We start from the raw sequence: 16,024 nt of genomic DNA, 5'->3' as shown, positions 1-16,024 counted from the left end.
ATTCAGGGCTGTGACACATTTCTGATTGACCGTGATACGAAGCCGACCGGGCGCCCACGCTTGACGCGGGACGCGCGCTTTCAGCCAGAACTGCAGTGGGCGCATACATAGCAGACCCAGCTGCAGAACTGATGACGCTGAGGCCATGAGACCCAGCATTTTCTGAAATTTTTTGAGCGGGACAGACGCGCCGCAGCGGAACGAGCCCGCTGTGCGCTGAATGTCTGCTGCGCGCTGTGGTGACAGCCGCGCTATCATTGACAGCGAGTCCAATTCTGTGCCCAGGAAGGAAGTTTTCTGACTGGGGGACAGTGAGCTCTTCGCCCAATTGACTCTGAGACCCAAATTCTCGAGGTGATCGAGTAACATGGTCGTATGCTGTACAAGCACTGAGCGAGACTGCGCTAGAATCAGCCAATCGTCCAAATAGTTCAGTATGCGCACGCCTTTCAGTCTGAGAGGAACGAGCGCTGCGTCCATGCACTTCGTAAATGTACGGGGTGCCTGGGACAAACCGAACGGCAGGACTGTGTACTGATATGCCTGGCCCTCGAAGGCGAATCTCAAAAATCGCCTGTGACGTGACGCTATCTGTATTTGAAAATACGCGTCTTTCAGATCCACTGACACGAACCAGTCTCCTTGGCGAACTTGCGCGAGGATTTTTCTGGTCGTGAGCATCCTGAACCGACGCTTCACCAGCGCTTTGTTCAGTTGCCTTAGATCTAATATGGGTCTGTGACCCCCGTCTTTTTTCGGTACCAGGAAATATCTGCTGTACAGCCCCCCTTCGCTTTGACGGTGAGAGACCATGTTACGCAGCGCTGACGCGGCTAGGCGGCGGCGAAAGCGCGGCGAAGCAGGTTTGACGTCTGACGGCAAGCTTTAGAGGGGAGGGCCGACTTAGCACGCCGTCCAGCGGAGGGCAGACATAAGTGGGCTGCTATCGCCTCTTCTGAGCAGCATGCGCGTTCCCGCTTTGGCGGGAAACGGAAATCCTCTTCCTCCTTCATGGCCCCCCTCGTCAGCGCCGTCTATGGAAGCGGTGGCATACAGCGGCCGCTTTACATCCGGAACAGAGGCTGACGAGGTCGATGAAGCAGGCGGGCGAACCGGCGAGCTTTGTCGGCTGGGGGAAGTGTCCGGGGCCCGCTGGGCACGGCGCTTTTTACGGCGCTACACCGCGGCGGGCGGGGGAGCAGTCTCAGTGAAGAAGGCAAGGCAAGTCCTCAGAGTCACCATTGGCATCTGCACGAGCCGTATGAAGGCATCTTTAAAAAGACGCTTTGCTCTTTTTAGAGAAACAGTGTGTATCGCAGCGGCGACACACACTGTAGATTATAAAGGATATAGGCGCCGGAAAGCGCAGCAAGAAGGCACGGAAGGCGGCGTGGCCAGCAGCTTCAGTGGCTCGTCCCGCTGAGATGCTTGCAGTCAAACGGCGGCTTCTTATCCGGCTCCAGCGATGCGTGTGCTTCGCTTGAAGGATGAAAAATCAGATAATAGCTGCCTATGAGCGATATTTATAGGTCTAGACCACGCCCTTTTAGGCGGGAAGCTACGAAAAGGGCGCGAAGCGACGCAAAGGGCGCGAAATGCCCCCATTGGATCTGGCGTCGCGTCAGGCCTCGCTCTAATAGGCTGCTGCAGTTGCCGCAGAGCAGCCAATAGGCGCGCAAGCTGTTTCGCCTATGTCTGTATGCTGCTGCAACGCGCTTTACATTATTTCAAAATTAAGGATAATTTTTGGCTTCAATATCTCGCAGAAAAGGATTTTCCCCTAGCGTAATATACTTCTTAGTGCAGTACGAGAGACCTCTCGTAAGAGAACTATAGCTGGCGCTATGTTGCGCATATTATATTGACGAGTCAGCGGTCCGAGTGTCCATATAAATCACAAACAAGTAAAAATGTTGTTTCTTTGTTGATTATATAACAACAACTTGGAAAACAGACAAAACAGAAAAGGTAAAAGGCATTATTTGAGACAAGAGCATATTAATATAATAGGCGCAGACCTGTAGCGGAACTGACTTTACCCTGTGCGGACGTAATTTCCGATTTTTGTGAAAAAGGCTTGATTCAGGTGATCAGCTCATTAGTATAGATTCAAAGACCTGAAATTACTGTGTCAGACAAAGGAGAGATGCAAAATGTGCAGTGTTGGGGGGTCTCCAGGAACTTGGTTGGGAACCACTGCTGTAAAAGATCGCTTAGTGAACCGATTCAGAAGAATCGAGTCGCTACAGTGAATCAAATGAGCTCAGAATACATGCGCATGCGCGGAGCTCTCCAGCCAAAGCCAATCAGGTGCTTCCCACAAGTTCACCCGTGTGTTGTATAAACAGTCTGGAGAGCTTAGCTGCTTGTGCTAATGTAGGTACATAACGCTGATAAAATCTTATAAAATAAATGTAACCTGTATTTATGAACTGATACGTCATCTGTCGCCAGTAGGAAGGTACGGTGCATGATTTTCAGCCTCATTTTTGATTACAAACGTGCTAAGGCAGCCTAGAGAGGAGAACTGAAGAGAGGCTGATGCCGCGCAGCCTCGTAGCGTTAGCTCTAAATCTTTAATGTAATTTAAAGCGTCTTTATTTAGTGATCCTACTAACGTGAAGATGACGGAGAGGGAGGAACGGCGCTTCGCCGAGGTGCCCCGGGAATCCATCAAACTAATGGCCGAGAGCACCGGAGTGGAGCTCAGCGAGGAGGTGGCAGCTCTTCTGGCGGAGGATGTGTGCTACCGCCTCAGAGAGGCAACACAGGTCACATATGACTTCATGATTTCATCTTATAGATTATATTTACGTGCACTGCATGCTACAGTATATGACTGTGTCTTAATATTCCCTGCAAGATGTTCTGATGGGTCCTACTGTCTCAGCAAGGCCATTCAAGTCACTTAAATGTTCACATCTGTCATTCAGAGGCTTCTACTGATTTGTGATGTGTGCTATTGTTTCAGAATTCAGATTATGACTCTTATCTGACATGCATTTCATGCCCTTGTACATGTGCATGTCTTGTTAGTTTAAAGTTGTGCTGATGGATGTAATAGCATAAGAGATGCATGCTCACATAAATCTTGCTAAAAAGCTGTGCTGAATTGTGCCTATAAACGGTTTCAACTCTCTAAAGTTTTTAGAGATGTTGTTTTGCATGCATGTGTTTTTATTTCTCTAAAGCAGTTTTAATGAAAGACTGTCAAACATTTTGCTATAAAATCACACCTGTTTGTCCCACTACAGAACAGCTCACAGTTCATGAGACATGCAAAGAGAAGGAAGCTGAGCGTGGAAGACTTTAATAGAGCTCTACGGTGGAGCAATACTGAGGTATGTATTTGTCTTTCTGTTTTAAATGATTAAATTGTAATGTGAATTTTCATCATGGTGTTTGTTACATTTTAACACCTGGAGACAGCAGGTGTAATGTTGTTATGTTTTTCAGACTGTTTGCGGTTATGGTGCGCAAGATGCCTTACCATTCCGTCCGTTAAAAGAAGGAGAGCTTTTCTTTGTAGAGGATCGGGAGATAAATCTGGTGGAGTTGGCACTTGCTACTAACATTCCCAAAGGCTGCGCAGAGACGATGGTTCGAGGTAAGGCGGGTATCATTAGTGCAATGTATTCAAATTTACTATCTTGCATTTTTTAAACATGTGTTATCTGTTTTGTGTCTTCGGCAGTGCACGTATCATATCTTGATGGAAAAGGAAATTTGGAACCTCAAGGCACAGGTAAAACTCAAATAGCTTGAAGGATAAGTTCACTTCCAGAACCAAAATTTACAGATAATGTACTCACCCCCTTGTCATCCAAGATGTTCATGTCTGTCTTTCTTCAGTCGTAAAGAAATTATGTTTCTTGAGGAAAACATTTCAGGAATTTTCTCCATATAGTGGACTTCTATGGTGCCCATGAATTTGAATGTCCAAAATGCAGTTTATATGCCACTTCAAAGGGCTCCAAACGGTCCCAGCCGAGAAAGAAGGGTCTTATCTAGCGAAACGATTGGTTATTTTCTAAAAAAAAAAAGACAATTTCTATACTTTTTAACCTCAAATGCTCGACTTGTCTAGCTCTGTGATTTGCACGCATACTCTGTGTACTCCAGCTAGAGTAGGTCGAAACTCCCATCTCATTTTCTCCTCCAATTTCAAAATCACTCGACATCACTGTTTCCCTTTTTTTGTAAAGGGTGTTTGTCCATTGACGTACGACATACCCTAACTGTGTTGAACTGGAGTACGCATGCACATCGCAGAGCTAGACAAGACGAGCATTTGAGGTTAAAAATGATAGAAATTTAAAAAATATCCGATCGTTTTGCTAGATAAGAACCTTCTTCCTCGGCTGGGATCGTTTATAGCCCTTTAAAGCGGCATTTAAACTGCATTTTGGAAGTTTAAACTCAAAGTCCACTGTATGAAGAACATTCCTTTAATTGGTTTTTATTTTAATTGATTTGTCAGGTCAGTTGGTATTAAAAATTCAAAAAAAAAAAAAAATCCTATATTTGTTTTTGTTTTAAATCCATTTATATAACATATATACATTGTAAATATTCAATATACTGCTCAGCTTTATTCTGTAGTTGTTTACTTGTGTTTTCTCTGGTTAGTGCCCACTGCTGTTCAGTCTCTATCAGAGGATCTGCTGAAGTATTACCAACAAATAACGCGAGCCATTTTAGGAGAGGACCCACATCTCATGAAGGTAAATTACATTACTTTTCAAAAGTTATCGATAGAAATTAATTTCTTAGTCAGCAAGGATGCATCAAATTAACCGGTAGGGACAATAAAAATGTTTACATTGTTACACAACATTTCTGTTTGAAATAAATGGTGTTCTTTCTATTTATCAAAGAATCCTGAAATAAAAAATGTAGCAAGGTTTTGAAAAAACCATTACACACCACAACCATTTTCCAATCTGATGATGATGATAAAAAAAATTCTTGAGCACCAAATCAGCATATTAAAATGATTCCTGAAAGATTATGTGACACTGACTGCTGAAAATCAGCTTTGCCATCACAGGAATAAATATATATAAAAATGTACTTTTTAAATTGTAAGTATATTTCACAATATTACTGTTTCACTGTATTTTTAATTAAATAAATGCAGCCCGGGACATAAGAGACTTTTATTTTTAAAAATCATACCAGCCCCAAACGTTTTAAATGTAGTGTATTTATTTTACTAATGCACTCATATAAATCTTAAAACATTAAAATATGCAGCAGAGACGTTTAGTTTTCTCTGGCTAGTATAATAATGTTTTCCTGTTTCCATCAGGTGGCTTTGTTAGACCTCCAGTCCAATTCAAAGATTGCTGTGCTCCTGCCTTACTTTGTTTACGTCATCAGTGGGGTACGTTTGCTTTGTCCATGTAGTATAAAATGCTGTCATTAATTATTACCTTATATTATAATGACATTTTTGTAATTGCTGTAAAAATAGTGAAATTTGTTCCATGACCTTGGGTTCTTTAATTCATATTATAATCTGTGATTCTCTCGTTTTCCTCTTTCTTAGGTAAAGTCAGTAAGTCATGATCTGGACCAGTTAAACAGGCTCCTACACATGGTGAAGAGTTTGGTGCAAAACCCATACCTGTACTTGGGCTCATATGTGCGCAGTCTGGTGTCTAGTGTCATGTACTGCATCCTGGAGCCTCTGGCTGCTTCCATCAACCCCCTCAATGACCACTGGACCCTGAGAGACTATGCAGCTCTTCTGCTCAGCCACATCTTCTGGTATTTCTTTAGCATTCTAAAATAAAATAATACTTATTTAATAGGGATGTGATGAAATCTAAATCTAACAATATGATAATATTCCAATAAGAAGTCCACAACATGGATATTTTAAAGTTAAACTATTCTATTCTATTTCTGATTCACTTTGAGAGTTCAAAATTAAGAGCTCCAACCTATGTTCTTAACCAAGAAAACTTTAAGTCAGAAAAAAAGTCAGTGAATTGACTTGTACTTAAACTTTAATACTAAACTTTTGATGTAATGTCTCAGTCTAAATTACATTCACACTGGTGTTTTAGAAGCCAAACAAATTAGAATATTATGATGATGATAATAATAATAATAATAATAGCAATTTTATATTATTGTTATTCCTATGACAGTAATAGCCATATATTGTACAACAGTTGCACTGTAAAATAGAATAAAATGAATATTTCATTGTTATATTATTTTTGCTTTATACTACAGCAGGGAAATTACAACACTTGTCTACACTTGAAAGAGATATTTTATATTTTTACTACAGTAAAGTTAGCCATTTAGTCCACTAGCTGTCAGCAATTCATACTGCACTTTTAAGCTTTTATTTTGATGGAAACGACAGTAGAGCTTTTTATTTTGAAGGAAAAATCCAGCTTCAGTGAAAACAGGCTTACAAATCTAGTGAAATGCTAGTGAAATCATCTGCCGCAAAAATAAAGCATAACTGGTGGCCATTGCAGTCCCAAACATGTGCTATACACACAGCACATGCAATAAACAAGTTCACTTGTGAACAAAGCTGTTCAGAGGCGCGGAAAACTTCAGATTATGAGCTAATTGCCGGAAGCGCACTTCGTTTTGATGAAGAGATTTAGCCATATTGTGCTTTCGGTTTTAGTTCGTTTGACAGATACTGTGCCAAAGCATAATGGCCCAAAACGCAACTTTAAAGACCTTTTATGTTTGAATATTTAAAAAATCTACACTTTGTGCCCAGAAGACCTATATTGTTTCATATCAGCATGTGACCACTATAATATTGAGACAGTTTTGCTATCACAATACCACGACATTGATAATATCGTTACATCCCCATTATTAAACCTTTATAGCAAATGTTCTGTAACTCTAGTCTAACTGATTGTTTTTCTCATGTCGACTTGTAGGACACATGGGGATCTTGTGAGTGGGCTGTACCATCAGATCCTTCTGTCTCTGCAGAAAGTTCTTTCCGATCCGGTTAGACCTCTCTGTTCCCACTATGGAGCTGTAGTGGGTCTGCATGCTCTCGGCTGGAAGGTAAACACAGACAGCATGTCACCCACAAACACGAATATGCTTTTTACTCCTGAATGTCACACTGTTCATGTGTATGTGTTTTGACACAGGCTGTTGAACGTGTGTTGTATCCTCACCTCCCTGCCTACTGGGCGAATCTACAAGCTGTGTTAGATGATTACTCTGTGTCCAACGCTCAGGTGAAAGCAGATGGCCACAAAGTCTATGGAGCCATTCTGGTAAGACATGGACTATGGTGCATACGTTTCTTTTTCCAGGATGCTGAGAGATACCTCTACAGTCAAAGTGACCACTTTACTTTCCTCCCTGAAGGTGGCAGTAGAGCGTTTGCTGAAGATGAAGGCACTCAGTTTGACCTTGGCAGCAGAAGGAGGTGGTGCTGGTCAACCAGGCACTGCCGCAGGGGCTGTCGGCATTAGAGAAAACTCGCCTGGCCTCAGCCCGCCTCCCGAACCTCTGTCTGAACCCCCTCTTGGGATAGCGAGCCATCTCCAAGCAGGTGGGGCCGGCTGTCCATGGGAAGAATGGACTCCTGTATCTCTTCCTGCCATGTATTGTGAACTCTACTCCTTTTTTGGAGACAGTCTGGCTGTACGTTTCAGCACTGATCCACCACTAGGTGGCGCCCAACCTCCAAGTTCCTGCCAACCGCTAGAGGGCAGGAAAGAGCCAGCGAGTGGTGCCCCCAATCTTGAGAATACACGAAAAATGCCCCAGCTAACTGCTAGTATGAATATAAGCCCACGACAAGATGGAAGTCCTCGTACGGAACCACAACCACCCAGTCTGGCTGCCACCGTCCCGGGGAGGTAGGAGTCGAATGATTGAAAATTTGTTATTGAGGGAAAGAAAAAAAAGGTGGAATTTCAAGATGAATTGCAAATTTATATCTCACAATTTTGAGAAGTCCAAAATGCGAATTATGAGGGGAAAAAAGTTTAAATTATTTTTTATATTTCTTTATCCCACGGTGAAGTCAAGCTTCCAACGATTGTTAATGATATCTTATAAACCTTTGAAGATAGACCTACAGTGAGCTACGAGGTTAATAGATGCGCTTTTTGATGAAACCAGCATCAACTTATTTTAAAATAATTGTTTAACAGTTGAATTCTTGGTGTAAAACTACATTACCAATGATTATGCAAATAAATTTTAACCAGTGAATCGTAACGGGCAAATTGCGTTAAATTACTGTTAAAAAGTCTGTCTTTTTATGCTCTCAGACAGCTTTGATAATAGTTTATATATGCATATTTTACAATAAATGTAAAATGCATTGTTTGTTTTTATATAAATTCCAAATCTTCATTTTTTTTTTTTTTTTTTTTTTTTTTTGGATTGGATTTGTAGCCGTTTCTGTCATTCAGGCCATTTAGTCTTGAACCTTTGTCTTTTTGTCCAATTTTCACATACTGTTTTGCATCAAATCAAAGTTTGTAATATTGTGATTCACCTCGTAGTTGGTTGGTTTGGTTCTTATGGAACCAAATTGTGGGTAATTGTGACTTTTTCTTGAAGTTCTGACTTTTTTTTTCCTCAGAATTGTGACATATAAACTCGCAGTTCTGAGAAATTAAGTCAGAATTGCGTGATAAACTCGAAATTCTGACTTTTTATATTTTTAAGTTTATATCTCACAATTGTGATTTTTCTCCAAAATGTTGAGTTTATATCTTGCAATTCTGACTTTATGACAGGCAATTGCCAGTTATTTAAAGTCAGAATTGTGAAATATAAACACATACATTTATATTTCTTTTTTCTCAGATTTAAGTTTTTAAATTCTGACTTTATAATTACGAGTTTATACCATGCAATTTTGAGAAAAATGTCAGTATTGCAAGTTTGTATCACGCAACTCTGAGAAAACAAGTCAAAATGGTCAGATAAGTCACAATATTTTTTTTTAATTTAGTGGCTGAAATGGCTTCCATAGGTTCATGACTTCCCTATGAGGAAAATGAATGGGAAAAATACTTCTAGTACCAATGCTGCTGAAAAACTGAGCAGGCACTAATGTACTATATTGGCCTTTTTATCTAAGGATTGTCAGTGATACTGACCCAATCCTACATTAGCAAGTCTTGTCCTTTAAAACTCAACAAAATGTTTAGTGAAAGAGCCAAAGGTCTTCATATGTTAATTTCGTTGTGTGCATTTCTCACTTTTTGTCTCTTTTTGTCCTTGGTCTGCAGATCTCTTGCCCGCTCTTCCTCCTCCTCATCTTCAGTCTCACGTTCCAGGTCATCTTCATCACGTCCTGGACGTTCCACCAGCCAATCCCGAGACATTTTCCCCAAAGCCCGCTTCCCGCTGCCTCAGGCTGGACCTCCTGCTTTCTCTTTCATCATTGGCGGGCGGCAGATGGGGCGACGCTGTCAGGGACGACGCTTCCAGACGAGCTTTACTCCAACTCCACCTCTTAATACCCTCCCGCCTCGTGCTTACGCCCACAAGCTACCGGTCATAGGGAGAGTCAGCAAACCTGTGCGCCGCTGGACGTGTTCCCATTACTCGCTTCACCTGCCGCTTTAAAATGCAAGCACTATGTATGTGACATTTAGAGACACCTGACAGTGACTCGTCAAATGGTTGCATCTTAATAATTACAGATGAACAGTTCTATATGCTCTATGCAAACAAGGCAAGTATTGTGAGGAAAAATATTTTGAATGAGCATCCAGGATTTTATGCTATAACTACTGATTCTGATCAGTAGCGCGTTCTCTCATAATTAATTAGTATGTACTGTTGATAGTATAATAGAACCTGACACCAAATAGAGTTTATATTTACAGTACTCCTAGCAGGATGAAGCTGAACAGATACTGCTGTACAGTTGCCTTGTTTATTAGAGTATTTATATTTGAGTGAATGTCCTTTTTTATATGTCTAACTTTGTTTGTAATGATGTAGGCCTGTAAAAATAAATACATTATATAATGTACTTGCATTATATGTTATTATTTTGTATTTAAACTGTGCAGTCTGTGTATAATGCCAGTGATTTTCTTTTTTTAGGCCTGGTAAAAAGCTGCTTAATGCATTACTCTTAATAATCTGTTAATTTTTTATATATATATAAATATATTAGCATAGTTCCAGAAAATAATTCTCTGGGACAGTTCATGTTTTTTGTGGAGGGAAATGGTGATAAGTAGGAAAAAAGACTTCCCCTGAAAAACGTTTGTGATGTAAATAATATGAGTAATGAAAATATATATTTTCCTCCAATCTCTTTTTTTTTTTTCGATTACTGTGTCCCCTTTGGAGCCTCTGTATACTTTAATTGAACACAAAAGAAGTTAACCGGGTCCTGGATGGATTTCTTTTTCCTGTACAATGAAATTAACATAAATTTTTATTTTAATTTTTTTTGTTTGTTTTTTGAGCTGGATTGTGTTACTGTTTGCATCTTTTCATACATTCTTCAAAATCATTCATTTTTGTTCCATAGAAAATCTCATGGTTTTGGAGCAACAAGAGGGTGAGTAGATGTTAGAGTTTTAAACTATTCCTTCAAGATATACATTTCTATTTTTAAGACAGCTGGTCCAAAGCACAATCTCATAATTCAAAAAGTTTGATCTAGATTCTGCTTTACCAAACAGGTGAAGGCAGATGGTGTCGTGGATGTCTGCTGACCTGTTGCATTAAACTTTCAGCATGGTGTTGAACTCTCCATGTCAGAGCCCAGGTTTGGTTACACATGCAGCACTCTAACGTTCTACCATACTGACGCAATACACAAACAAAACTAGTTTAATAATGGCTATTTTTGCTGATAAAGCTCTGACTTTTCTACGTGTTCACGCGTTCACATTTATGATGATAGCGTATGGCCTCTTCATCGTCGTCGGTGCTGTTGTTTTGATGATACTGGAGCAACCTGAGGAGAATTTGCTCGTTAAAGAGGTCCGTGGACTAAAAGCTCGCTTTTTAGCAGATAACCCGTGTGTTGAGGAGAGCAGTTTGGATCGTTTGTTAACGAACGTGCTTTCTGCGAGTAAACGCGGCGTGGCCACACTGCAGTCCCACAGTGATGAATGCAACTTCGACTTTACGTCGTCGCTGTTTTTCGCCATTACCTTCCTCACGACCACAGGTGAGCCGTAATCAAACAGGAATTAATTAAGATGTTTCAGTTCGGAAACTACACTTAATTAAACATAGCTTCAATAATATTACCTATACTAATTATCTAACTTGTAGTGTGTTTATTTGTTTACTACTGTTCCTCCATGCTGAACAAAAAAAAAACAAAAAAAAAAAACGCTAAAACCAGCCTAAGCTGGTTGGCTGGTCTTAGCTGGTTTTAGCTGGTTTTCCAGCCTGACCAGTTAAGGAAGTGGCTCAAACCCCTCTAAAACTAGCCTGCTGACCAGCTATACCAGGCTACCAGCCATCATAGGCTGGTTTTAGCTTTGAGCTTCTTTAGATTAAACAAATGATACATTTTAAATATCAAGTCTACACTGTGTGCATAATTATTAGGCACGTTGATATTGTGGTCATATTTTTTTTTTTCCAAGCACATTTGACCAATTCCAACCACATCAATCTTAATAACTACTATTCATTTTGTATTTAATTATTTATAAGTGATATAATTGTCCATGAAGGCTGGAAGTGAAAAAACTCCTTATATTCAGGTGTGCAGAATTATTAGGCACATTTTCTTTTACAGCTAAAATGAGCCAAAAAAGAGATTTACCTCAGACTGAAAAGTCAAAAACTATTAAATGTCCACTAGAAGGATGCAATACTAATGCAATACTGGAATTTGCAAAGTTAAGGCATGACCACCGGACAGAAAAACGCTTGTTGCGTCTGCATTGTCAGAAAAAAACAGGTGGAAGAGAAAAGATGCATTTTAATTGCAAAAAAACTATGAATTAATGTTAAGAATTAGATATGAAACCACCAGGAACCGTTTAGTCTCCAGCGCCACCGTTTTCCAGACCTGCAACCTACCTTGAGTCTCCAGAAGTGCAATGTGTCAGGTTCTCAGAGACTTTGCTTGGGCAAAAAATCCTAAAAAATGACCCTCAATTAATAAGAATAACATTCTGAAGTGTTGTGAAATACATGGAGACTGTTTTTTATAGGCTTTATAGACAGATGAGTCGAGAGTGGCTCTTGAAGGACCAGCACCACACCCAGCCTTCATGGACAATTATATATAACTTATAAATAATTAAATACAAAATGAATAGTAGTTATTAAGATTGATGTGCTTTGGAATTGGTCAAATGTGCTTGGAAAAAAATACGACCACAATATCAACGTGCCTAATAATTGCACACAGTGTACTTATCTACTTATCTATCTAGAGTTCTTCAATAAAGGTTCAAGGGCGTAGCATTGAAACCCTATTGTAATTGTTAGAATGGCCAAGGATCAGCAATCTCCATGTAACATTTAATGTGCAGACCAAACCATAAGTCATGGAGACTTGAAACTTGGAGAGATGGTAGTACTCACACCGCTGACAACTTCACCAAGGCGGTCTGACAGGGGCGCTACAGTGATCAAAATTACAAAATCGCTCATAACTCCTAAACCATTCATCACAGGCTCAAGTGTCCTAAATTTTCGGGTATTTTGGATTTCTTGGTGCCGCTATGATAGACCTACACAACCATTTGTCCTATCAACTTGAAAATCGCTGTGCACTCTCTTGGTCCAAAGTGCAACAATTGTCTATAAGGATATTTGCCTATCTCAAAAAAACATGACCACCATTGGCCAATGAAGTTTGAGCATCTATTAGGCAAGGTTAACGAAGGCCGATCGAAGCGAAACTCGGTGGGCCTGTTTGGCTCATGACCCCAAAGTTCTGTGAGAAATTTGAAAGAAATCGCATTTCTCAAGGGTATAAGCGATTTTACATTTTTTCGGACATTTACGCGATATTTGTATCAAATAATATAACTCCTCATTCGGGACAACTTTGGCCTCTGGTACCACTGCTGTCAATCAAATCATTTGTTAAGTGATTGAGAAGATGTAAAAAGCCTACTTTTGCAAACTAGTCCTAGGTTTTTCGCTCAGTCTGGGAAAAAAAAAACGCTGCAGTACAGTTCTCTGGACTTTCCAGGTCAATAATTATCAAAAATATGTTGGAATTAATTTTTTGAGTGGCTATAACCGAATTGTTAGGAAAGGGACCTGTCCAAATATACCCCAAAGCATATAAAGCCTAAAGGAAAACTCAAAACTTCATGAAACCTGGTGAGCACATGCAACAAGTGATTCTAAACAAGCATGGAAAGTTTTAAGGAGATCGAAACGTCACAGTAACAGTCATAAACATTACAAAATATAACATTTCTATGGTAAATTACCTGGATTTGCCAAAAATGCTTTTTTAAATCATTGATTTAGGTGGTTACAGGCTTGCTAAATAAAGTCTTTTTTCATATGCACTTGAACCCCGATAATCGCTGCTTGCAGCTATATTATTAAATTTAAATCTCCTTATCTTTAAAGACTGAAAATTGATTTATTAGATTTATTCATTAGTCTACCTCTATCCCATTTATTAATACTTGTCAAAAAATAAAGATGTCTTCAAAGCAGCTTTATTTTTGGATCATTTTATATTGTTACAGTTTTTGTATTTTAAATTAGGTACAAGGTTTAGTATTTTTGTTGTGTGTTGTCTTTATTTTTTAGTACATCCATTTGGTTATGTATTTTATTTATTACTTTTAGCTTAATATGAGTTATTTTAGTACTTAAAGTAAACGTACATTAAGATATGTTGCTTTGACAATTTTCTGAAACAAAATAGGCCTACTTTTTTCAGTTAATGTTTATTGTTCATTGTTTTTTTTATGGTTGTAGTGAGTTGTATTTACCCTTGCCTCACTGTCTGTGATGTCTGTTCTTTATTTGCAGGTTATGGCACCACTGTGCCCCTTTCGGATGAGGGCCGTGTGTTCTGTGTTGTTTACTGCCTTGTGGGCATCCCCCTCACCCTGCTGCTGCTGTCCAGCCTCACTCATGCCCTCCTGCCCTGGGTAACACACACCCCTATTCACAACCTTCAAGTCTTCTGGGGACTGTCTCGAAACCATGCAGCACTACTGCACTGCAGTGTTCTGGCCTTTTGCACAGCGACATTGTTCTTTCTTCTACCTGCTGGTGCCCTCTGCCTGCTGGAGAACGACTGGAATTACCTAGAGTCGCTGTATTTCTGTTTTATCTCACTTAGCACGACAGGACTTGTTGACTACCTGCCCGGGAGGACGCAAAGCCGAGCGGCACGTCAGGGGCTGGAGTTAGCGACCTCCTGTAAGTCCTTTTTAGCATTTGTAATGGCATTTTATTAAAACAAATTATATATATATGGTTTGTTGGAGTGACCTTTTTCCGTTGGGTCTTAAAAATATCAAGTCAAGAAAAGTCTTTAATTTGCCCCTGCATTGCTAGAAAATGAACTTCCTTGGTACTTTTGTCTTGTTTTCCAATACAAATATTTTTAAATCAAGATACATTGAGATGAAAATAATTATGTCTTGTTTTCTGAAAAATGAATCAAAATTGAGTAAATTTATGCCTAAAAAAGAATGTAATGTAAGCTTGTTTTCCCTCTGAATTAAGATTTTTTTCTGAGCCAATTGGCAGATATTTGTTCTTGTTTTAATCATAAACTCACATCTTCTTATCTTTTGTAATTTTCCTTCTCAATTAAATGTATCTTTACATAACATTTGCAGTGGAAACCGAAACCAAAAAGTGCAGAAAAACTTGCAGAACCCCTTATTTAGAAGACTCCTCTTTTTCCAGGTTATTTGATGCTTGGACTGATTGCCTTGCTTGTCGTTATGGAAAGCTTCTGGGAACTGCAGCAGGTTCAAGCCGTTATGCACTTTTTTGCTGGACCGCGGCAGGGTGAGCTGAAGGGGGTGGGTTTGGATGAGCTTGTGCTCAGTGGAGACATGGCAGGTGCGGAGGAGGAACCTCATTACAGCCTTCCTATATCCACCATCTCTCCTGCTTTCTCAGACTCACCTGCCACTCCAACAATAGAGCTGCCACCAATCTTTGGCCTGACACCCATAGCGACCACCAAAGAAAATATTCCACCTTCACTAAAACCAAACCCCAATCCAGATCTGTGTCAGTCCACTTCTGCTACATAACTGATGAAATAGAAGTGGACAGGGTAAGAAGAATAAAGAAAATTGAAGAACGAAGCTGGCAACCACTAGGTGGCGATATTGGTTCATTTTCTTCAATACTCTGGAACTTCCAGAGTCAAAACTTTATTTATTTATCTATACTTTTGAACTTGGATTATGCATATCTTAATCTTAAATTGGATTAAGTACATCATTTTTCTTTTAAGTACATAGTCAACTTACTAAACGCATGATATATTTCTATAGCTTTTCTAATATATTTATTTAATCATTCATATATTTAATTCATTTATTTATCATATTAAATTTCTATTTTTTTAATAAAATTTCTGATAATTGATTTGATATATGTGACCCTGGACCACAAAACCAGTCTTAAGTAGCACAGGTATATTTGTAGCAATAGCCAAAAATACATTGTATGGTTGAAAATGCTAGATTTTTCTTTTACGCTAAAAATCATTAGGATATTTAGTAAAGATCATGTTCCATGAAGATATTTTGTAAATGTCCTACCATAAATATATCAGAACTTCATTTTTGATTAGTAATATTCGTTGCTAAGAACTTCATTTGGACAACTTTAAGGGCAATTTTCTCAATCATTTGCTTTTTTTCACACCCTCATATTCCAGATTTTCAAATAGCTGTATCTCAAACAAATATTGTCCTATCCTAACAAACCATATATCAATGGAAAGCATATTTATATCAGTATATTCATGTATACACCTCACTTTCCAAAAATGAAGACTTATGACTGGTTTTGTGGTCCTGGTTCACATATTTTAAATTTATTTGGTCTACAATTA

General features: G+C 39.4%; 2 protein-coding genes across 3 annotated transcripts; both read left to right on the top strand.

Moving 5' to 3' along the window:
• Positions 1-2,324: 2,324 nt before the first annotated feature.
• On the top strand, positions 2,325-10,009 carry taf6l (TAF6-like RNA polymerase II, p300/CBP-associated factor (PCAF)-associated factor). 2 transcript variants are annotated; one of them, XM_073837326.1, is made up of 12 exons: positions 2,329-2,461; positions 2,606-2,771; positions 3,255-3,341; positions 3,457-3,607; positions 3,695-3,745; positions 4,630-4,724; positions 5,312-5,386; positions 5,552-5,772; positions 6,927-7,059; positions 7,149-7,277; positions 7,372-7,868; positions 9,258-10,009. In XM_073837326.1, the coding sequence occupies exons 2-12, from the start codon at positions 2,625-2,627 to the stop codon at positions 9,595-9,597; spliced, it is 1,926 nt and encodes a 641-aa protein (XP_073693427.1). In that variant the 5' UTR covers positions 2,329-2,461; positions 2,606-2,624; the 3' UTR covers positions 9,598-10,009. The 2 variants fall into 2 exon arrangements, with proteins under 2 accessions (XP_073693426.1, XP_073693427.1); XM_073837325.1 differs by having other exon boundaries at positions 2,325-2,771.
• Positions 10,010-10,830: 821 nt separating this feature from the next.
• On the top strand, positions 10,831-15,212 carry kcnk7 (potassium channel, subfamily K, member 7). Its single transcript, XM_073836669.1, has 3 exons — positions 10,831-11,167; positions 13,966-14,361; positions 14,857-15,212. The coding sequence occupies exons 1-3, from the start codon at positions 10,831-10,833 to the stop codon at positions 15,210-15,212; spliced, it is 1,089 nt and encodes a 362-aa protein (XP_073692770.1).
• Positions 15,213-16,024: the final 812 nt, after the last annotated feature.

Source organism: Garra rufa, chromosome 3 (genome assembly GCF_049309525.1).
Source record: "Garra rufa chromosome 3, GarRuf1.0, whole genome shotgun sequence".
NCBI lineage: Eukaryota > Metazoa > Chordata > Actinopteri > Cypriniformes > Cyprinidae > Garra > Garra rufa.
This window is presented reverse-complemented; position numbering and strand designations above follow the sequence as displayed.

What these genes read in the sequence shown, in the direction of transcription:
- taf6l (XM_073837325.1), top strand. Translation starts at nt 2,625, where the DNA reads ATGACGGAGAGGGAGGAACGGCGCTTCGCCGAGGTGCCCCGGGAATCC. An exon ending in TTTGGAACCTCAAGGCACAG is followed by an intron (nt 3,746 to 4,629) that starts GTAAAACTCAAA and finishes TTCTCTGGTTAG; the next exon opens with TGCCCACTGCTGTTCAGTCT. An exon ending in GCTGCCACCGTCCCGGGGAG is followed by an intron (nt 7,869 to 9,257) that starts GTAGGAGTCGAA and finishes CTTGGTCTGCAG; the next exon opens with ATCTCTTGCCCGCTCTTCCT.
- kcnk7 (XM_073836669.1), top strand. Translation starts at nt 10,831, where the DNA reads ATGGCTATTTTTGCTGATAAAGCTCTGACTTTTCTACGTGTTCACGCG. An exon ending in TACCTTCCTCACGACCACAG is followed by an intron (nt 11,168 to 13,965) that starts GTGAGCCGTAAT and finishes CTTTATTTGCAG; the next exon opens with GTTATGGCACCACTGTGCCC. An exon ending in GCTGGAGTTAGCGACCTCCT is followed by an intron (nt 14,362 to 14,856) that starts GTAAGTCCTTTT and finishes CTCTTTTTCCAG; the next exon opens with GTTATTTGATGCTTGGACTG.